Below are 25,000 nucleotides of genomic sequence, written 5' to 3'. Positions count from 1 at the left end.
AGCATGATGACTAGAGGCTAGTTGACCTCTCTCTCTGTCTAATAGCATGATGACTAGAGGCTAGTTGGCCTCTCTCTGTCTAATAGCATGATGACTAGAGGCTAGTTGACCTCTCTCTCTGTCTAATAGCATGATGACTAGAGGCTAGTTGATCTCTCTCTCTGTCTAATAGCATGATGACTAGAGGCTAGTTGACCTCTCTCTCTGTCTAATAGCATGATGACTAGAGGCTAGTTGACCTCTCTCTCTGTCTAATAGCATGATGACTAGAGGCTAGTTGACCTCTCTCTCTGTCTAATAGCATGATGACTAGAGGCTAGTTGACCTCTCTCTCTATGTCTAATAGCATGATGACTAGAGGCTAGTTGACCTCTCTCTGTCTAATAGCATGATGACTAGAGGCTAGTTGACCTCTCTCTCTGTCTAATAGCATGATGACTAGAGGCTAGTTGACCTTTCTCTGTCTAATAGCATGATGACTAGAGGCTAGTTGACCTCTCTCTCTGTCTAATAGCATGATGACTACAGGCTAGTTGACCTCTCTCTGTCTAATAGCATGATGACTACAGGCTAGTTGTCTCTCTCTCTGGGGGGAAAGTGAGATCAAAGCAGCTGTAGGACCCTGAAGAGCCGTGCCAGGCCCCTGCTCAGTACAGCTCACAGAGGTGAGTTCAGGGCCAATGTCCCAAATGGCACCTTATTCCCTTTATAGTGCACTATTTTTACACCAGACCTGGGAGGAAAGAAGTGCACTATAGGATGACATTTGGGACGCAGCACCATTAGTTGATGGAAGTGGCCCCCTACCGTGCCTCCTCTCTACCCTCCTCTCCTCCTCTCTCCCTCCTCTCCTCTTCTCCGCTCCCCCTCAGCCCTACTTGTGTAGTCTGGGCACTGCCAGCGGAGCGCCAGGGCATGACCTTGGCACTGCCCCCCCCCCCCCCCCACCCGGAGGCGGACGGCGTTTGGCGAGGAGAGCTGTGATGGAGTGTGCCCCTGATCATGGAGGTGGACATGGAGCTCCAGGGGACAGAGGGGCGGGTGAGATGGACAGAGGAGAGAGGAGACCCAGACCATCAAACCCTGACCCGCACTGCTAACACCTGGTAAATAGGTTAGATGGAAGTGATGGACGGAGGGGGAGGAGAGGGGGAGGAGAGGTGGAAGAGATGACTGTGGAGGGAAGATGGGAGGGGGGGGGGTTGAGAGAAAAGAGAGGAAGGAGGAAGGAAGGCATTGGTGGGCCTCTAGGCCACTCCCCCCTCCCATCATGGTGGGCCTCTAGGCCACTCCCCCCTCCCATCATGGTGGGCCTCCAGGCCACACCCCCTAGACCAGGCTAGACCAGACTAGACCAGACTAGACCAGGCTAGACCAGGCTAGACCAGACTAGACCAGGCTAGACCAGGCTAGACCAGACTAGACCAGGCTAGACCAGACTAGACCAGGCTAGACCAGGCTAGACCAGACTAGACCAGGCTAGACCAGGCTAGACCAGGCTAGATCAGGCTAGACCAGGCTAGACCAGACTAGACCAGGCTAGACCAGGCTAGACCAGACTAGACCAGGCTAGACCAGGCTAGACCAGACTAGACCAGGCTAGACCAGCCTAATGGTAGACACCAACACATCTCCCCTAGACCAGGGTAGACCAGACTAGACCAGACTAGACCAGGCTAGACCAGCCTAATGGTAGACACCAACACATCTCCCCTAGACCAGGCTAGACCAGGCTAGACCAGACTAGACCAGACTAGACCAGCCTAGACCAGGCTAGACCAGACTAGACCAGGCTAGACCAGGCTAGACCAGACTAGACCAGGCTAGACCAGGCTAGACCAGCCAAATGGTAGACACCAACACATCTCCCCTAGACCAGGCTAGACCAGACTAGACCAGGCTAGACCAGACTAGACCAGGCTAGACCAGCCTAGACCAGACTAGACCAGACTAGACCAGGCTAGACCAGGCTAGACCAGGCTAGACCAGCCTAATGGTAGACACCAACACATCTCCCCTAGACCAGACTAGACCAGGCTAGACCAGGCTAGACCAGACTAGACCAGGCTAGACCAGGCTAGACCAGACTAGACCAGGCTAGACCAGACTAGACCAGACTAGACCAGGCTATACCAGACTAGACCAGACTAGACCAGGCTAGACCAGCCTAATGGTAGACACCAACACATCTCCCCTAGACCAGGCTAGACCAGGCTAGACCAGCCTAATGGTAGACACCAACACATCTCCCCTAGACCAGGCTAGACCAGACTAGACCAGGCTAGACCAGACTAGACCAGGCTAGACCAGCCTAGTCCAGGCTAGACCAGACTAGACCAGGCTAGACCAGGCTAGACCAGCCTAATGGTAGACACCAACACATCTCCCCTAGACCAGGCTAGACCAGGCTAGACCAGACTAGACCAGACTAGACCAGGCTAGACCAGCCTAGACCAGGCTAGACCAGACTAGACTGGCCTAATGGTAGACACCAACACTGTAGCTTTGCTTTATATAAACAGAAAATATGGTCTATGTAGAAAGACAGATATGATTGAGATATGCTGTTAATTAACCCTCTGTGTGATTAATATATCATTATTTTATACATGATGAATGATATGCTGATACAAATGCAGGTCAGACATAAAACATCAACCTAGACTTTACCTTGAGCTGGACATTTTACTCACTATAGTATAATACCTGGGTCATCCTTATCAGCTAATCCCCCCCCCCCACCCACAAATCTCCATAATAAAACTAAACCCAAAAATATTGCACCCTGCAGACAAACATCCTGTGCTGAATTAACAGGAATAACGACCTGCTTCCTGTATACAACATTAATCAGATAAAACAAAGACAATGAATAACTAGAGTTACAGATAGAAAACTTGCTTACAAGCTCATAACTTCTCCGTGGTTCATTTGCCATGCGTGTGACAGCAGTACAGGTGCTGGTACTTTGTCAGCTGGCTACTGCACCTGCTCAGGCTAGCTAGCACACCCAACCTATTCCTCTACCTCATCTCCACACAGTGGCTGATTCAGTCTTGGAAATTGCATCCTAAATGGCAGCCTATAAAGTACACTCCTTTTTGACCAGTTCCCCTATGCAGGTCCTGGTTAAAAGTAGTGCACTATATAGAGAATAGGGTGCCAATTCAGATGCAGTCTTGAAGTAGACTTGGTTTTAGTATTCCTCACTCTTATCTTCGGACAGTACAACCTCCAGAGTTAACCTGACACAGGTAGTTTGGGTCTAGGAATAGACCAGTGTTATCATGTAGATGGGGGGTTTCCCCAAACGGGGTCCTGCACTTGGTTCTTTGAGTAAACTATGTGGTGCTAGGGGAAACCCTGATGTAGAGTCCAGCCCTGTGATTAACACTACTAACACACACACACACACACACACACACACACACACACACACACACACACACACACACACACACACACACACACACACACCATTCATCAACCAGAGCTTTTATCTTTCAACTCTTATTACTATGAATTAATCCTATTACCAGAAGAAACATATCTCTCTCTCTCTCTCTCTCTCTCTCTCTCTCTCTCTCTCTTTCTCTCTCACGGTGGAGTGGTGGCTAGGTTGAAGTGTGGGATGTTAGGGGACACTGAGCCATTGGAAATTTCCCTTTAGGCCTGAGGGTTGGCAGAGGGGGAGAAGAGAGGAGAAGGGAGGAGAGGAGAAGAGAGGAGAAGAGAAGAGAGGAGAAGAGAGGAGAAGAGAGGATAAGAGAGGAGAAGAGAAGAGAGGAGAAGAGAGGAGAAGAGAGGAGAAGAGAAGAGAGGAGAAGAGAAGAGAGGAGAAGAGAGGAGAAGAGAGGATAAGAGAGGAGAGAAGAGAGGAGAAGAGAGGAGAAGAGAGGAGAAGAGAAGAGAGGAGAAGAGAGGAGAAGAGAGGAGAAGAGAAGAGAGGAGAAGAGAGGAGAAGAGAGGAGAAGAGAGGAGAAGAGAGGAGAAGAGAGGATAAGAGAGGAGAAGAGAAGAGAGGAGAAGAGAGGAGAAGAGAGGAGAAGAGAAGAGAGGAGAAGAGAGGAGAAGAGAGGAGAAGAGAAGAGAGGAGAAGAGAGGAGAAGAGAGGAGAAGAGAGGAGAAGAGAAGAGAGGAGAGGAGAAGAGAGGAAAAGAGAGGAGAAGAGAGGAGAGGAGAAGAGAGGAGAAGAGAGGAGAGGAGAGGAGAGGAGAAGAGAGGAAAGAGAGGAGAAGAGAGGAGAGGAGAAGAGAGGAGAAGGGAGGAGAAGAGAAGAGAGGAGAAGAGAGGAGAGGAGAAGAGAGGAGAAGAGAGGAGAAGAGAGGAGAAGAGAAGAGAGGAGAAGAGAGGAGAAGAGAGAAGAGAGGAGAAGAGAAGAGAGGAGAGGAGAAGAGAGGAAAAGAGAGGAGAAGAGAGGAGAGGAGAGGAGAAGAGAGGAGAAGAGAGGAGAGGAGAAGAGAGGAGAAGAGAGGGGAAGAGAGGGGAAGAGAGGGGAAGAGAGAGGAAGAGAGAGGAAGAGAGAGGAAGAGAGATGAGAGAGGAGTAGAAGTGAGAGGGGAGGGTAGAGGAGAGACAGCAGTAGCAGCCTGTAAGATTAATCTGTCCCAGCCAGGTAGATGACACAAATCCCCCCTGCTGATTATTTAAAGGATGACAACGTAATCTGGGAAGTTATGTATGTGGGAATCACAAAAGACACCCTTTACATAATTACACTGTCGGGATGGATGGGACACACACACAGAGAGAGAGAGAGAGAGAGAGAGAGAGAGAGAGAGAGAGAGAGAGAGAGAGAGAGAGAGAGAGAGAGAGAGAGAGAGAGAGAGAGAGAGAGAGAGACAGACACACACTGAGTCTGGCAGGCCCAGGTTCCTCTCTGTCTCTCTGCCTTAATGTTATCATTAGCAGCAGTAAATTGAAGAACCCAGAGCGATATGAGGACCAGGCAATATATCCACCATCTACCACAGATGCCTCTTTCTATAGAGACTGAGACACACACACACACACACACACACACACACACACACACACACACACACACACACACACACACACACACACACACTCTCTCTCTCTCTCTCTCTCTTTCTTGCTGTATCTGTATCTCTCCATCTCTCTTGTCTCCCTCTTGTCTCCCTCTGTCTCCCTCTTGTCTCCCTCTGTGTGTCTCTCTGTCTCTTCATGTTTCATGAGTATATTTCTCAGCCTTCAGACCTGTTGCTCAGTTGGTTGTAGTGTTGAGGTGGAGGCTGAGATGTTTTTTTTTTTTTTTTAGGAGGCCAGTGTTGCGTCCCAAATGGATCCCTACTCCCTGCATAGTAGGGCACATAGGGCACTCTGTAGGGAATTAGGGTACTGTTTAGGACGTAGCATCAGTGACGCTTGCCATGTTAGCGTCATTGTGATGCCAAATGCTTTTCTTTCCCCTCAAAACAAAGTGACCAGCAGATGGGGAGAATGTTTCTTCAGCCTCACAAAACCCTTTTTCCCGTTTATTGCTTCAAACACAGACTTTTTTTAATCCTAAATTTCAATGAGAGAGAAAAGTGTGTGTGTGTGTGTGTGTGTGTGTGTGTGTGTGTGTGTGTAGGGGGGGGTCAGTAGTCTGTGCCTTTGGTAAACTATCGTCCATAGAAGCAGGAAAAAAACACAATGACTGCAACTTCATTTAAACAAGCTGATTTTTAAGAATGACAAAACTTTTCACCGTCTGGGACAAAATGTAGGAAACTAAGGGAGAAATCTCCAAACTATCTAAGTGATGTGCCACTGAAAGATAAAAAAATATATATCTGATCAGTTTGAAATGTCTCAAAAAAAGGGAGAACTTGTCATTCTGGAGAATATCAGACTACGGATGCAGATTGGAGATCTGTGACTTGTTTCAGGAAACCAGATGTATGTTGCACATCACTACTTCACAGGAGAGGCACTTGAACAAAAACATTTATTTTTTATCAAAATGCGTAGAAATTCCTTCTGGAACATGTGAACATTCATGTGTCTTAATAACAAACTTGTTTGTCAATAAGTAAATATGTAAATAAATATTAAATTACGAGCCTAGTTGGTTTAGCCACGGAAAAAGACAGGAACCTTCCGCTAGCCATGATTGGCTGAGATAATGGATGGGCTGGACATGCCGAGAGATGAGTTTGGATTGGTCTGTAACATGATTCTGTCTATACCATGAGTTGTTGGATAATTCTTTCTAACGCTGATTTTTTTTGTTGTTGTTGAAAGATATCATGAAGAACTGCAAAAGTGCTGAGCTGAATTTAACAGGCGCTATCGTATCAACAAAGATCAGTGGGAAGAAGTTGTGATGGACTACTTTCTAGAGGACGATCGTGCCGTGTTCAATCTGACTCTGAAAATGAATCAGGGAATGCGGAAATCCCTGATTTAGGTAAAAACATTTTCATTGAACCAGATATTGTGATGACAGTGATGGGGGGGGGGGACGGCGATCAATAGTGTGATTGTCACGGAAGAAGTTGACAGAGTTTTGAAATCAGTTGGAATGCCCGGCAGAAGCTTTCCTTGTGGCTCAGTTGGTAGAGCATGGTGTTTGCAGCGCCAGGGTTGTGGGTTCGATTCCCATGGGGGGCCAGTACAAAAAAAAATGCATGAAATTAAATGTATGCATTCACTATTGTAAGTCGCTCTGGATAAGAGCGTCTACTAAATGACTAAAATGTAAAAATGTAGAAGCAAAGTATGGTAGCAAAGGAGATGGAGAAAATTCTGGCATTTGATTGCAATTATGCGAAGGGAGTCGAACAGAGAACACACAGAAGACTGTTGTATAAAACACCTGTCTCCGGATTACATCTTCAAAATAAGAAAGATATAAGGGAGAAGCGTCCATCCATGTATAAGGGTAAGAGTCTAGCTAGCTACATTTTGAGATATTATACGTTTCTAATGTTGTCAGAAAATCGTTTTAGTGTACAAGTTAAAGTGTACAAGTTAAAATGTATTGTTAGCTAGCTAGCTAGCGTTAGCTGGCTGGCTGGCTCACTAGCTAACGTTACTTGTATGATATGTCGTAATATTCTGAATATCTCAGAAACCCATTTGCATTGCTTGTTATAGCATAATGTTAGCTAGCTTGCTAACATTTAAACTAGTTGTTTAGTTTTTCCTAGTTTACTATGTCTCTTTTAAAACATCTGGGAACTCGGAACTGGGAAATAAGAAACGTATATTTCGAAGTGCGTTCAAGACAACTGGGAATTCCTTAAAAAAACTAGCTACGACTGGGGAAAAATAGATTTGAACGGTCATCCAACTTGGGAACTCTGCCTCTTTCTAGAGCCCTGACTTTCCGACCTAAAGATCACTGACGTCATTATTTGACCTTGTATTTTTCCAAGTTCCCAGTTGTCTTGAAAGCACCATTAGGTTAATTGTTTAGCTAGCTAGCTACATGTCTAAACAAAGACCCCATTTTACGGGCTCCTAACCAACTGTATTATTTTGTTTGTTTTTTGCAACGTTTGTAACTTACTTTGTACATAAAGTTGCTGCTACCGTCTCTTATAACCGAAAAGAGCTCCTGGACATCAGAACAGAGATTACTCACCTCGAACTGGACGAAGATTGTTTTATTTAATGAATCCCCGTCATTCGCATGAAGATAAGACGGAGATAAAGGAGGTGAGTGAGTAACTACCATCAGTTCTATTGGCCCCCCAAAAAAACAACCTCTAGACCACCTTTACTCCACACACAGAGACGCATACAAAGCTCTCCCTCGCCCTCCATTTGGCAAATCTGACCATAATTCCATCCTCTTGATTCCTGCAAAAACTAAAGCAGGAAGTACCAGTGACTCTCTCAAAACGGAAGTGGTCAGATGACGTGGATGCTATGCTACAGGACTGTTTTGCTGCACAGACTGGAATATGTGACACGAGCCTACCAGACGAGCTAAATGCCTTTTATGCTCGCTTTGAGACAAGCAACATTGAAGCATGCATGAGAGCACCAGCTGTTCCTGACGACTGTGTGATGACACTCTCCACAGCCGATGTGAGCAAGACCTATAAACAGGTCAACATTCACAAGGGCGTGGGGCCAGGCGGATTACCAGGGCGTGTACTCAGAGCTTGCGCGGACCAACTTGCAAGTGGCTTCACTGATATTTCCAACCTCTCCCTGTAATACCTACATGTTTCAAGCAGACCACCATAGTCCCTGTGCCCAATAATGCAAAGGTAACAACCTCTCCCTCAATGTGAGCAAGACAAAGGAGATGATCGTTGAGTTCAGGAAAAGGAGTGCCGAACAGGCCCCTATTAACATTGACGGAGCTGTAGTGGAGCGGGTCGAGAGTTTCAAGTTCCTTGGTGTCCACATCACCAACAAACAATCATGGTTCAAACACAACCAAGACACTTGTGAAGAGGGCACGACAACACCTTTTCCGCCTCAGGAAGGGAGGGAGAGGGAGGGGTTGTTGAGGGAGAGATTGTTGTCCTGGCACCACACTGCCAGGTCTCTGACCTCCTCCCTATAGGCTGTCTCATCATTGTCAGTGATCACTGTTGTTACCTTTGCATTATTGTGTCACCGGAAAAGATTTGGCATGGGTCACCAGATCCTCAAAACTACTGAACCACACAACTACTGAACCACACAACTACTGAACCACACAACTACTGAACCACACAACTACTGAACCACACAACTACTGAACCACACAATTACTGAACCACATAACTACTGAACCACACAACTACTGAACCACACAACTACTGAACCACACAACTACTGAACCACACAACTACTGAACCACACAACTACTGAACCACACAACTACTGAACCACATAACTACTGAACCACATAACTACTGAACCACACAACTACTGAACCACACAACTACTGAACCACACAACTACTGAACCACACAACTACTGAACCACACAACTACTGAACCACACAACTACTGAACCACATAACTACTGAACCACACAACTACTGAACCACACAACTACTGAACCACACAACTACTGAATCACACAACTACTGAACCACATAACTACTGAACCACACAACTACTGAACCACAACTTTTGACCAAATCTACTGACTTTCCATGGGAAATAAAAATGAAATTTTTACACATTCTTTCACTTAGCTAGCCCCACCAACTTTACCTGTAAAGTTACCATCCACTTTTACAATAGTTATCTTTTGTTTGTTTTTAGTCCCATCCTTCAGCTCCCCTCAACCCCTCCCATCTATCTCTGACCACCATCCAGTCCCATCCTTCAGCTCCCCTCAACCCCTCCCATCTATCTCTGACCACCATCCAGTCCCATCCTTCAGCTCCACTCAACCCCTCCCATCTATCTCTGACCACCATCCAGTCCAATCCTCCAGCTCCCCTCAACCCCTCCCATCTATCTCTGAACACCATCCAGTTTCGACCAGGCTGAATCAGATGCCGAACTACAACACGTGACCCAGTAGCTTAAACAACAGCAGCTACAGCAGAGCAGTCCTCCAGCGACTGCACCTGGAACGTCGAGCAAGATGGAATGAGCTATCCGTACAACTTGCACAATGGTGATAGCTAATGTTGAATATTTGAATCCTGTTAATTTGTCTGGTCTTTTTTCTTGTTTTAACAGCAGGCAGTAAAAGGGATCTACACATTAATGTGATGAGGAGGACAAATATAAGCCGCAAGAAAAAATGAGGAACACATTTATATGTTGTTTATGACTTTGAATTTGACAAAATCATCTTAACATTCTCAGATATGTGACATGACATAGTGGTGAGAATATCATACATAAACTTAATTTAATGTTTGTTTTTTTTGTCTGACATGTCTTAGGAAGAACAGTCCGCACAACACCTGTGTACTGAGTCCGCTGGTCAGTCAGCTGAGATCCTACTGTTTTCTCAAGGGTTTTGATGCGTATAACCATTACTAATACACCAGACTGCCTCTTCAGATGCAGCTGCAAATTGGTATTGGACTGAAAGAGAGAGGGACGCCCCCAGACAGAGAAAAGGAATAGGACATAATGAAAGTGAAAGCAGACTGGTTAGTTTATAAATGTAAACCAATCCATACATTTTAAATACAGTACTGAGTTTTGAAAAGTTGAGACTTGTTCCATAGATTTGAGTGTGTGCTTTTTTTTTTTAGCTTTGAGATTCCAGCGTTCAAGACCGTTAGTTTATTGGCCAGAGCGCCTGTTATTTCACAGGCTCTCTGGCCAGTCGGTCAAAAATAACTCTGCTGAAGAGAAGCAGCGTTTTGTTGGGGCAACTGAAGACATAATGTCCGATGTGGAGACAGACCCAGAGGACCACAATGCATTTTAATAACCTCCCCATCCTGACGCTCCTCGGAGTTTCAGGACCTGATTGCATTAGCAGACCGGAGAAGAAGGGCCAAGTGGCTTATGGGGAGAGAAAAAATAACCGCAGTCAGAATGAAAATCAGAACAACCGTCCACCGCAGCCCTACCCAGAACATCTGATGGTCTGTGGTCTATTGCACAATCACCTGCACCTTAAGAGACTATTATTCCCTGACTCTTCAACACCTGCTTTTCAAGAGATTTTTTACACCGACTCCCACTCACTCACCTGCCCTTACATATAAACACACAGAACATTACCCACTTCTTTCACTACTCTACAAACACACAGAACAATTACCCACTTCTTTCACTACTCTATAAACACACAGAACATTACCCACTTCTTTCACTACTCTACAAACACACAGAACATTACCCACTTCTTTCACTACTCTATAAACACACAGAACATTACCCACTTCTTTCACTACTCTATAAACACACAGAACATTACCCACTTCTTTCACTACTCTACAAACACACAGAACAATTACCCACTTCTTTCACTACTCTATAAACACACAGAACAATTACCCACTTCTTTCACTACTCTATAAACACACAGAACATTACCCACTTCTTTCACTACTCTATAAACACACAGAACATTACCCACTTCTTTCACTACTCTACAAACACACAGAACAATACTGTCACAACTTCCGCCGAAGTCGGTCCCTCTCCTTGTTCGGGTGGCGTTCGGGCGGTCGACGTCACCGGTCTTCTAGCCATCGCCGCTCCACCTTTCATTTTCCATTTGTTTTGTCTTGTTTTCCCGCACACCTGGTTCACATTCCCTCATCAGACTAAATGTATATTACCCTCTGTTTCCCCCATGTCTGTGTGTGGAATTGTTTGTTTGTTACGTGTGGTTCGCGTCAGGCTGGCTTGCGCCGGGTATGTGTTTGACCCGTGTGTTTTGTTTATTGTACCGTTTGTGTACTTTGGGAGACTGAGAAAAGGGAGGGAGACTGAGAAAAGGGAGGGAGACTGAGAAAAGAGAGAGAGACTGAGAAAAGGGAGGGGGACTGAGAAAAGGGAGGGAGACTGAGAAAAGGGAGGGGGACTGAGAAAAGGGAGGGAGACTGAGAAAGGGAGGGAGACTGAGAAAGGGGAGTGAGACTGAGAAAAGGGAGGGAGACTGAGACTGAGGCTGTAACAATGGTGTTGTGTGAGTATCAGGATGACTTAATAGCATGTCTCAGGCTAGACACATTGGCAGTCAGGATCTCTAGTCTCTACGAGTGTTGTTAACACCCCATGGTTCCCCTTATCCAACAGTCAGTGGAGAAACCAGCCTTTAAGTGTTCAGAGATAAAACATCTAAGTTCTTCCGACTGGCATGGAAGTGGCTAGAGTCTTCAGAGGCGTGAGGACAATTTGTGTCAGTGCACCAAATCTCCTAGTTTCCCACTCGCCACATACGCTGCTGTTACTGTCTATTATCTATCCTTTACCCCTACCTACAGTACACTGCTGCTACTGTCTATTATCTATCCTTTACCCCTACCTACAGTATACTGCTGTTACTGTCTATTATCTATCCTTTACCCCTACCTACAGTATACTGCTGTTACTGCCTATTATCTATCCTTTACCCCTACCTACAGTATACTGCTGTTACTGTCTATTATCTATCCTTTACCCCTACCTACAGTATACTGCTGTTACTGTCTATTATCTATCCTTTACCCCTACCTACAGTATACTGCTGTTACTGTCTATTATCTATCCTTTACCCCTACCTACAGTATACTGCTGTTACTGTCTATTATCTATCCTTTACCCCTACCTACAGTATACTGCTGTTACTGTCTATTATCTATCCTTTACCCCTACCTACAGTATACTGCTGTTACTGTCTATTATCTATCCTTTACCCCTACCTACAGCATACTGCTGTTACTGTCTATTATCTATCCTTTACCCCTACCTACAGTATACTGCTGTTACTGTCTATTATCTATCCTTTACCCCTACCTACAGTATACTGCTGTTACTGTCTATTATCTATCCTTTACCCCTACCTACAGTATACTGCTGTTACTGTCTATTATCTATCCTTTACCCCTACCTACAGTATACTGCTGTTACTGTCTATTATCTATCCTTTACCCCTACCTACAGTATACTGCTGCTACTGTCTATTATCTATCCTTTACCCCTACCTACAGTATACTGCTGTTACTGTCTATTATCTATCCTTTACCCCTACCTACAGTATACTGCTGTTACTGTCTATTATCTATCCTTTACCCCTACCTACAGTATACTGCTGTTACTGTCTATTATCTATCCTTTACCCCTACCTACAGTATACTGCTGTTACTGTCTATTATCTATCCCTTACCCCTACCTACAGTATACTGCTGTTACTGTCTATTATCTATCCTTTACCCCTACCTACAGTATACTGCTGTTACTGTCTATTATCTATCCTTTACCCCTACCTACAGTATACTGCTGTTACTGTCTATTATCTATCCTTTACCCCTACCTACAGTATATGTACATAGCTACCTCGATGACCTCGTACTCCTGCACATTAACTCGGTACTGGTAGTCCTTGTATATAACCATGTTATTACTCATTATTCACTGTGTATTTATTACTTGTATGAATATTGTTTCTTTATTTCTTTATCTTTAACTGCATTGTTGGAAAAGGACGCGTCAGTAATCATTTCACTGTTAGTCTGTTCTTTACAAAACATGTAACAACTAAAATTAGATTTGATTCGACCTCTACAGTGGTGGCGGTGCCACTGAATCATGAATCATTTAAAGAAAAGACATCTTGGATCAGGTCGGGAAAAACACCCACACACACACACACACACACACACACACACACACACACACACACACACACACACGCACACACACACACACACACACACACACGCACACGCACACACACGCACACGCACACACACATTGACACACACACACACACACACGCACACGCACACGCACACGCACATAGACACACACACACACACACACACGCTCACACACACACACACACACCTTGACGGCGAGGAAATGCACTGAACAAAAATATAAATGCAACATGCAACAAATTCTAAGATTTTACTGAGTTACAGATCATATAAGAGAATCAATCAATTGAAATAAATTCATTAGGCCCTAATCTATGGATTTCACATGACTGGGCAGGGGCTCAGCCATGGGTGGGCCTTGGGAGGGCATAGGCCCACCAACTGGGAGCCAGGCCCAGCCAATCAGAATTTGTTTTTCCCCACTAAAGAGCTTTATTACAGACATAAATACTCCTCAGCATCACCAGTCAGATGCCAATGTCAGGGAAAAGATAGGGGCTGAGAAATTACATGCTATGTGACCTGATGTTTACAATGTGTTGACTGCTGTACATTTAGCTAATGCCTCCTTTACAGTGTGTTAGCTGTTTAGCTAATGCCTCCTTTACAATGTGTTAGCTGTTTAGCTTATGCCTCCTTTACAGTGTGTTAGCTGTTTAGCTTATGCCTCCTTTACAATGTGTTAGCTGTTTAGCTATTGCCTCCTTTACAATGTGTTAGCTGTTTAGCTATTGCCCCCTTTACAGTGTGTTAGCTGTTTAGCTAATGCCCCCTTTACAATGTGTTAGCTGTTTAGCTATTGCCCCCTTTACAGTGTGTTAGCTGTTTAGCTAATGCCCCAGGCATGGACTGACCGTGTGAGGCACTTACAGGAAAAGATAGGGTGAGAGAAAAACTGCAAGAATCGTAATGTCTTTCTACGAACACGGGTAAAGTTGGTTTACAAGACAGATCTCGGTAATTTCTTACGCTTGAAACAAGACTGGATAGATGACAATTAGAAAAACACCCGTGTCATAACTTCTCACAGTCCTTTTGGGTTGTTGAATGGCAAGTGCTTTCCACTTTCATTCCTTTTCGCCACTGTAACAGCTGTAACGTGTGTTGACTGTTTCTTCCCACAAGTGAGCAGGCTGTGGTACCACGCAGGTGAAATCACAACAGATTGAGAGGCTCTTTCTTACCTGTTAGTCTGGAGTTGACGTACGGAGGAGAGATGTTGTCGTGCGAGTGTGAGCCCATGTCCCGGCTAGTCATGTGAGCGTACTGGGAGCCGTCAGCATAACTCTGCAACACAGAGACCGTTTTTTTTTTTTTTTCCCTGAGGTGATACAATGACATGGTACAGACTGACAAGAGACTGACGTTGGAACAGTACTGACTGTGTTAGGACATAATGACAGTAAGTAACATGGTTTGTGTGGCTCAGTTGAGCATGGTGTTTGCAACGCCAGGGTTGTGTTTTTTTTTTAAGGAAATGTATTCACTACTGCAAGTCGCTCTGGATAAGAGCAGCTGCTAAATGACTAAAATGTAAATGTAAAAATGTTTGATAACAAACATTTGATAGATAAACACCCAACTCAGATAGGCTAAATCTTCTGATTGTAATTGATTGTAACCTTCTGCATTTATTAAAGTTAACTGACCACAGAAAGAAAAAGTGTTATTTTTTGCTAACTGTTAGAAGCCGCCGTAAAGGGAAGCCACTACCTAGCTTTTCTTTATAACTGTTCAAGTCATCTACAATGGGATGAGAATGTATATACACTACCGTTCAACAGTTTGGGGTCACTTAGAAATGTCCTTGTTTTTGAAAGAAAAGCTCCTTTTTGTGTCCATTAAAATAACATCAAATTGATCAGAAATACAGTGTAGACATTGTTAATTTTGTAAATGACTATTGTAGCTGGAAATTGCTGATTTTTAATGGAATATCTACATAGGCGTACAGAGGCCCATTATCAGCAACCATCACTCCTGTGTTCCAATGGCACGTTGCGTTAGCTAATCCAATTTTATAATTTTAAAAGGCTAATTGATCATTAGAAAACCCTTTTGCAATTGTGTTAGCACAGCTGAAAACCGTTGTCCTGATTAAAGAAGCAATAAATCTGGCTTTCTTTAGACTATTGAGTATCTGGAGCATCAGCATTTGTGGGTTCGATTACAGGCTCAAAATGTCCAGAAACAAAGCACTTTCTTCTGAAACTCATCAGTCTATTCTTGTTCTGAGAAATGAAGGCTGTTCCATGCGAGAAATTGCCAAGAAACTGAAGATCTCGTACAACGCTGTGTACTACTCCCTTCACAGAACAGCGCAAACTGTCTCTAACCAGAATAGAAAGAGGAGTGGGAGGCCCCGGTGCAAAACTGAGCAAGAGGACAAGTACATTAGAGTGTCTAGTTTGAGAAACAACTAGAGGTCGCCCGAATATGATTTTTCAACGCCGATACCAATTATTGGAAGACCAAAAAAAGCCGATACTGATTAATCGGCCGATTTTTATATATATTTGTAATAATGACAATTACAACAATAATGAATGAACAATGAACCCTTTAACTTAATATAATACATAAATAAAATCTATTTAGTCTCAAATAAATAATGAAACATGTTCAATTTGGTTTAAATAATGCAAAAACAAAGTGTTGGAGAAGAAAGTAAAAGTGCAATATGTGCCATGTAAAAAAAAATACTAACCTAGTTATTTGTATAACTGTCCAAGTCCTCTAGACTGGGAGGAGGGTAAGGTATTTTCTGAGGCCAAACTAGTTATGAGAAAGTACATTTACAACATCTATGCCTGACAATACTAGGCTTGGATGGTATACCATATATACCGTATACCACACAGGAGGTTGGTGGCACCTTAATTGGGGAGGACGGGCACGTGGTAATGGCTTGAGCAGAATAAGTGGAAAGATATTGTCACGTCCTGACCAGTGAAAAGGGTTTGGTTTGTTTCTAGGGGAATTGGTTCTAGTTTTCTCTTTCTACGTTTCATTTTCCATGTGTGGCCGAGTATGGTTTCCAATCAGAGGCAGGTGTCTTTCGTTGTCTCTGATTGGAAGCCATACTTAGGCAGCCTGTTTTCCTTTGGGTTTTGTGGGTGGTTGTTTTCCGTATTAGTTGTTTTACCTTACAGAACTGTTGGTCGTTGTTATTGTTCTGTTTAAGTGTTCTCCTATAATAAATTAAGAATGAGCGCTCAACACGCTGTGCCTTGGTCTATTCGCTACGACGCCTGTAACAGATATCAACAACATTAAAACAGATGGTTTCTATGTGTTTGACGCCATTCCATTCGCTCCATTCCAACCATGATTATTATTAGTCTAATAAAAACAAATGTTTTACCTTTTATTTAAACTAGGCGAGTCAGTTAAGAATAAATTCTTATTTACAATGACGGCCTACACCAGCCAAACCTGGACGACGCTGGGCCAATTTTACGCCGCCCTTATGGGACTCCCAATCACGGCCGGTTGTGATACAGCCTGGATTCAAACGAGGGGGTCTGTAGTGACGCCTCTTGTATTGAGATGCAGTGCCTTAGACCGCTGCACCCCTCAGCAGTCTCCAATGGTGTACCAGGTTTTTGGAAATAACCAATGGGATGGTTTTTCAATACCGTCAATACTGTTGAAACTATTCCTTTGATGTTTTTTTTTAACACATTTGAATATTTGTAGATACTTTTTAAGTAAATAACTGCAGTCAACTTGTGCAATATGTTAGGAGATAAGTTAGCTATCTAGCTAAGTGGTTAGCTTCTTTCAAAATAAAGCTTCACTTGACGGTAACAGCAGAGAATCCCCTCCTGGATCAAGAGCCTTGCTGACTAATATTTGTTTTATGCAGCAAACTGTGAGTAGTATTTTTGAGTTCCTTGTTTAACTTTATGAGCTAGGATGTCTGTCCTGAAAATAGTGTAGTCAGATAATATAACATGTTTGCAATGCGCAGGTTAGCATTTAGTTAGCATTTTCTATGGGAATTTACATGTACTTGTTAGCATTGCTAACCTTTGGATTACAAAGGCTCAGTGGGTTTTGAAAATAGCGCCCCCCCCCCCAATGTTCAGTGCAAGTATTACTGAATATCCAGGTATTGCACAAGGTCGAAGGTATGACAACCTGAATACCGCTCAAGCCTACCATATGCTAACCGTCTCTGTAGCATACTGCCTGTGAAATGTAGAGGCCCATTCAAGTATGTTAAGCAATGTACATAATATAATGGGTTAGTGGCTTACACAGTGTTCCATCTCTACATAATATAATGGGTTAGTGACTTACACAGTGTTCCATCTCTACATAATATAATGGGTTAGTGGCTTACACAGTGTTCCATCTCTACATAATGTACCGGGTTAATGGCTTACACAGTGCTCCATCTCTACATAATATAATGGGTTAGTGACTTACACAGTGTTCCATCTACACATAATGGCTTACACAGTGTTCCATCTATACATAATGGCCTACACAGTGTTCCATCTCTACATAATGGCTTACACAGTGTTCCATCTATACATAATGGCCTACACAGTGTTCCATCTCTACATAATGGCTTACACAGTGTTCCATCTCTACATAATGGCCTACACAGTGTTCCATCTGTACATTATGGCCTACACAGTGTTCCATCTATACATAATGTACCGGGTTAGTGGCCTACACAGTGTTCCATCTATACATAATGGCCTACAGAAAATACAAAGCAGCCTATAGGAGAAACAGGGCCTAGTGTGTCCTTGGTGTCTCCTTCACACAGCTCACTCTGATGACACATAAGCTATTAAACATCCTTACCTCAAATCACTTCACGTAGACAGTACAGACCTTTGTTGTACATAGGCTATAATGCATTGCACTTGTTTTTCTCTGCATTGTGTTGTATTGTGTTGTACTGTGTTGTGTTGTAATGTACTGTATTGTATTGTGTTGTGTTGTAATGTGTTGTGTTGTAATGTATTGTATTGTGTTGTATTGTATTGTGTTGTGTTGTAATGTATTGTATTGTGTTGTGTTGTAATGTATTGTATTGTGTTGTATTGTATTGTGTTGTGTTGTGTTGTAATGTATTGTATTGTGTTGTGTTGTAATGTATTGTATTGTGTTGTATTGTATTGTGTTGTGTTGTAATGTATTGTATTGTATTGTATTGTATTGTGTTGTAATGTATTGTGTTGTAATGTATTGTATTGTATTGTGTTGTGTTGTAATGTATTGTATTGTATTGTGTTGTGTTGTGTTGTAATGTAATGTATTGTGTTGTAATGTATTGTATTGTGTTTTGTTGTAATGTATTGTATTGTGTTGTGTTGTATTGTATTGTGTTGTAATGTATTGTATTGTGTTTAGAGGTCGACCGATTATGATTTTTCAACGCCGATACCGATACCGATTATTGGAGGACCAAAAGAGGCCGCTACCAATTAATCGGCCGATTTTTATTTATTTATTTGTAATAATGACAATTACAACAATACTGAATGAACACTTATTTTAACTTAATATAATACATCAATAAAATCAATTTAGCCTCAAATAAATAATGAAACATGTTCAATTTGGTTTACATAATGCAAAAACAAAGTGTTGGAGAAGAAAGTAAAAGTGCAATATGTGCCATGTAAGAAAGCTAACGTTTAAGTTCCTTGCTCAGAACATGAGAACATATGAAAGCTGGTGGTTCCTTTTAACATGAGTCTTCAATATTCCCAGGTAAGAAGCTTTAGGTTGTAGTTATTATAGGAATTATAGGACTATTTCTCTCTATACGATTTGTATTTCATATACCTTTGACTATTGGATGTTCTTATAGGCACTTTAGTATTGCCAGTGTAACAGTATAGCTTCCGTCCCTCTCCTCGCTCCTACCTGGGCTCGAACCAGGAACACATCGACAACAGCCACCCTTGAAGCAGCGTTACCCATGCAGAGCAAGGGGAACAATTACTCCTAGTCTCAGAGCGAGTGACGTTTGAAACGCTATTAGCGCGCACCCCGCTAACTAGCTAGCCATTTCACATCGGTTACACCAGCCTAATCTAGGGAGTTGATAGGCTTGAAGTCATAAACAGTGCAATGCTTGAAGCATTGCGAAGAGCTGCTAGCAAAATGCACGAAAGTGCTGTTTGAATGAATGCTTACGAGCCTGCTGGTGCCTACCACCGCTCAGTCAGACTGCTCTATCAAATATCAAATCATAGACTTAATTATAATATAATAAACACACAGAAATACGAGCCTTAGGTCATTAATATGGTAGAATCCGGAAACTATCATCTCGAAAACAAAACGTTTATTCTTTCAGTGAAATACGGAACCGTTCCGTATTTTATCTAACGGGTGGCATCCCTAAGTCTAAATATTCCTGTTACATTGCACAACCTTCAATGTTATGTCATAATTACATAAAATTCTGGCAAATTAGTTCGCAACGAGCCAGGCGGCCCAAACTGTTGCATTTACCCTGACTCTGCGTGCAATGAACGCAAGAGAAGTGACACAATGTCACCTGGTTAATATTGCCTGCTACCCTGGATTTCTTTTAGCTAAATATGCAGGTTTAAAAATATATATTTCTGTCTATTGATTTTAAGAAAGGCATTGATGTTTATGGTTAGGTACACGTTGGAGCAACGACAGTCCTTTTTCGCGAATGCGCACCACATCGATTATATGCAATGCAGGACAGGCTAGATAAACTAGTAATATCATCAACCATGTGTAGTTAACTAGTGATTGTGATTGATTGATTGATTGTTTTTTATAAGATAAGTTTAATGCTAGCTAGCAACTTAACTTGGCTTCTTACTGCATTCGCGTAACAGGCAGGCTCCTCGTGGAGTGCAATGTAAAGCAGGTGGTTAGAGCGTTGGACTAGTTAACCGTAAGGTTGCAAGACTGAATCCCCGAGCTGACAAGGGAAAAATCTGTCGTTCTGCCCCTGAACAAGGCAGTTAACCCACCGTTCCTAGGCCGTCATTGAAAATAAGAATGTGTTCTTAACTGACTTGCCTAGTTAAATAAAGGTTAAATAAAGGTTAAATAAAGGTGTACAAAAATACAAAATAAATGGAAAAAAAAAAATCGGCCAAATTGGTTTCCAAAAATACCAAAAACTTGAAATCGGCTCTAATTAATCGGCCATTCCGATTAATCGGTCGACCTCTACTTGTGTTGTATTGCGTTGCGTTGTAATGTATTGTATTTTATTGTGTTGTGTTGTATTGTATTGTGTTGTAATGCATTATATTGTGTTGTATTGTATTGTGTGGTATTGTAATGTATTGTATTGTAATGTATTGTAGAATAGATGTAAAAAAAGATATCTACTACAGTTTTTAAGCACAGCTGATTCCTCACCTTTGAAGGGGCACTTCTACTTCCCCAAGATCCTGCACTGGCTCTGTCCTCCATACCTACAGGAGGAAAGTAAAGAGACAGCACATCAACTACCAGCAACACAACAAACCATGACACTTAGTCGATATTAAATACATGTCAATATATTTGATCATTGTTTTATCATTTCAATCTAATCCAGTAACTACATATGGATTATCTGGCATTTTCATCACTTTCATAACCTGACATTATCATCATCAACACATTATTATCACCATCAACAACACATTATCATCATCGACAACACATTATCATCATCAACAACACATTATCATCATTGACACATTATCACCATCAACAACACATTATCATCATCAACACACTATCATCAACAACACATTATCACCATCAACAACACATCATCATCATCATCATCATTAACACATTATCATCATCGACAACACATTATCATCACCGTCACATTATCATCATCATCAACACATTATTATCATCATCATCAACACATTATCATCATCATCAACACATTATCATCATCATCAACACATTATCATCATCAACACATTATCATCATCATCAACAACACGTTATCATCATCAACACATTATCATCAACAACACATTATCATCATCAACACATTATCATCAACAACACATAATCACCATCAACAACACATTATCATCAACACATTATCATCAACACATTATCATCAACATGTACACTACATGACCAAAAGTATGTGGACACCTGCTCGTCCAACATCTCATTCCAAAATCATGGACATTAATATGGAGTTGGTCCCCACTTTGCTGCTATAACAGCCTCCACTCTTCTGGGAAGGCTTTCCACTAGATGTTGGAACATTGCTGCGGGGACTTGCTTCCATTCAGCCACAAGAGCATTAGTGAGGTCGGGCACCGATGTTGGGCGATTAGGCCTGGTTGGCATTCGGCGTTCCAATTCATCCCAAAGGTGATCGATGGGGTTGAGGTCAGGGCTCTGTGCAGGCCAGTCAAGTTCTTCAACACAGATCTCGACAAACCATTTCTGTATGGACCTCGCTTTGTGCACGGTGGCATTGTCATGCTGAAACAAGGGCATTCTATGCTTCCACAAGGTTGGAAGTATAGAATCGTCTCGAATATTATCGTATGCTGTAGCGTTAAGATTTCCCTTCAATGGAACTAATGGGAAAGCCTGAAACATTACAGTTGGAACTATGCATTCGGGCAGGTAGCGTTCTCCTGGCATCCGCCAAACCCAGATTCGTCCGTCGGACTGCCAGATGGTGAAGCGTGATTCATCACTCCAGAGAACACGTTTCCACTGCTTCAGAGTCCAATGGCGGTGAGCTTTACACCACTCCAGCCAACGCTTGGCATTGCGCATGGTGATCTTAGGCTTGTGTGAGGCTGCTCGGCCCGTGTAAACCCATTTCATGAAGCTCCCGATGAACAGGTCTTGTGCTGACGTTGCTTCCAGAGGCAGTTTGGAACTCGCAGGGAGTGTTGCAACCAAGGAGAGACGAATTTTACGCGCTATGCGCTTCAGCACCCAGCAGTACAAAAGTATACACCTCAAACACACAGTTATGTGCTTTTAGCATTCCAATATTACAAATTATACACATCACAGAAGAATGAAATACAACAAAACTGTCTGTTAGTTACACGTCTGTCTGTCTGCCTGCCTGTCTATCTGTCTGTCTGCCTGTCTGTTACACTTGTCTGTCTCTCTGTCTGTCTTCCTACCTGTCTATCTATCTGTCTGCCTGTCTGTTACACTTGTCTGTCTCTCTGTCTGTCTTCCTGCCTGTCTATATGTCTGCCTGTCTGTTACACTTGTCTGTGTCTCTGTCTGTCTTCCTGCCTGCCTGTCTGTCAGTTTCTGGAGGATCCAGTCTCAACCCTCCACCGTCTAGGCCAAGGATGGGCAACTTGACAAAACATCTGAACTCATCATGAGGGCAAGCAGTGGCTAACCGGTCTGCATACCCACATCTATACCCACATCAATACCCACATATATACCCAAATCCATACCCACATCCACATCCATACCCATATCTATACCCACATCTATACCCACATCCATACCCACATCTATACCCACATCTATACCCACATCCATACCCACATCTATACCCACATCAATACCCACATATATACCCAAATCCATACCCACATCCACATCCATACCCATATCTATACCCACATCTATACCCACATCCATACCCACATCTATACCCACATCAATACCCACATATATACCCAAATCCATACCCACATCCACATCCATACCCATATCTATACCCACATCTATACCCACATCCATACCCACATCTATACCCACATCAATACCCACATATATACCCAAATCCATACCCACATCCACATCCATACCCATATCTATACCCACATCTATACCCACATCCATACCCACATCTATACCCACATCTATACCCACATCTATACCCAAATCCATACCCACATCTATACCCACATCCGTACCCACATCTATACCCAAATCCATACCCAAATCCATACCTACATCCATACCCACATCTATACCCACATCTATACCCACATCTATACCCACATCTATACCCACATCCATACCCACATCCATACCCACATTTATACCCACATCTGTACTATACCCACATCCATACTCACATCTATACCCACATCTATAACCACATCTATACCCAAATCCATACTCACATCTATACCCACATCTATAACCACATCTATACCCAAATCCATACTCACATCTATACCCACATCCATACTCACATCTATACCCACATCCATACCCACATCTATACCCACATCTATACCCACATCTATACCCACATCTATACCCACATCTATACCCACATCAGTAATAAGACCATGATTACTACACGTTTAGACAGATGGCTAATTCACCAACATAATACATGTTAACTGACATGAAATAACAAGAGACAAACTGCTGATGCCCAACCACATTCCAAATGACACCTGGTGTATTGTACTGTCATCATTCTAAATGACACCTGGTGTATTGTACTGTTCTAACTGTCATCATTCTAAATGACACCTGGTGTATTGTACTGTCATCATTCTAAATGACACCTGGTGTATTGTACTGTCATCATTCTAAATGACACCTGGTGTATTGTACTGTTCTAACTGTCATCATTCTAAATGACACCTGGTGTATTGTACTGTTCTAACTGTCATCATTCTAAATGACACCTGGTGTATTGTACTGTCATCATTCTAAATGACACCTGGTGTATTGTACTGTCATCACTCTAAATGACACCTGGTGTATCGTACTGTCATCATTCTAAATGACACCTGGTGTATTGTACTGTCATCATTCTAAATGACACCTGGTGTATCGTACTGTCATCATTCTAAATGACACCTGGTGTATTGTACTGTTCTAACTGTCATCATTGTTGAGACCCCGACTGAGTTGCCCTTCCCTGGTCTAACTCATCTCATCCTCTTAGCCAACATCCTGTGTAATTTATTACCTGAATCACACCTCTTATCAGCCACTGCCCACATGGAAAACTTCCTCTCTCTCACACCTTTCAAGATGCGCACACACACACACGCACGCACGCACACGCACACACACCACCTCCATCAGCAGCACCTGCGTTCCGGTGGAGTCGTGCCAGGGAGTAGAGAGTAATATAAATCTATAACCCCAGGGTCTGTCTGTCTGCCTGCCTGCCTGCCTGCCTGCCTGCCTGTCTGTCTGTCTGTCCGTCCGTCCGTCCGTCCGTCCGTCCGTCCGTCCGTCCGTCCGTCCGTCCGTCCGTCCGTCCGTCCGTCCGTCTGTTTTCTGTTCTGTTCTGTCTGTCTGTCTGTCTGTTCTGTTCTGTCTGTCTGTCTGTCTGTCTGTCTGTCTGTCTGTCTGTCTGTCTGTCTGTCTGTCTGTCTGTCTGTCTGTCTTTCTGTTCTGTCTGTCTGTCTGTCTGTCTGTCTGTCTGTCTGTCTGTCTGTCTGTCTGTCTGTCTGTCTGTCTGTTTGTCTGTCTGTCTCTCATTACGTGTGTCTAACTCTATGATTCAACCTCACCCGCTTCAATTGATCAAAAACAATTTGAGCCGTTATTTCCCGTAGAGATCCAGAGCGTACAGGGTGAGTTTTTAGACTACCATGTTTTGTTGGCATTAGGAATAAACAAAGACATATGTTTCATATCAATCCCACAGACAGAAAGTTGCTGTTTATTTAAAACCCCTGGTCTGCATTAACTAACTAGGCTATGTTGATCACAGGGCTACTGTATTCCACAGAGACATAGCAGGGCATTTGGTGGCCATGTTACTGGAAGGGACAGAAACGAAAACAGTCTGGCATAGCAGTAGACCAC

At 43.0% G+C, this 25,000-nt stretch overlaps 1 protein-coding gene across 1 annotated transcript in view; it reads right to left on the bottom strand.

The window, feature by feature from the left end:
• Positions 1-25,000, bottom strand: part of LOC115160159 (transcription factor 4-like) — a 163,372-nt gene that overhangs the window by 70,856 nt on the left and 67,516 nt on the right. Inside the window, exons 5-6 of the mRNA XM_029710530.1 lie at positions 20,621-20,676; positions 14,422-14,524 (exon numbers count right to left, since the gene is read on the bottom strand). Of these exons, the coding sequence (XP_029566390.1) occupies positions 14,422-14,524; positions 20,621-20,676 (159 nt within the window). The remainder of the gene's footprint in view (positions 1-14,421; positions 14,525-20,620; positions 20,677-25,000) is intronic.

The sequence above is a fragment of the Salmo trutta genome, chromosome 23, assembly GCF_901001165.1.
Source record: "Salmo trutta chromosome 23, fSalTru1.1, whole genome shotgun sequence".
In the NCBI taxonomy this organism is placed as follows: Eukaryota; Metazoa; Chordata; class Actinopteri; order Salmoniformes; family Salmonidae; genus Salmo; species Salmo trutta.
The sequence above is the reverse complement of the archived record's forward strand: the minus strand, read 5'-3'. Positions and strand labels throughout refer to the sequence as shown.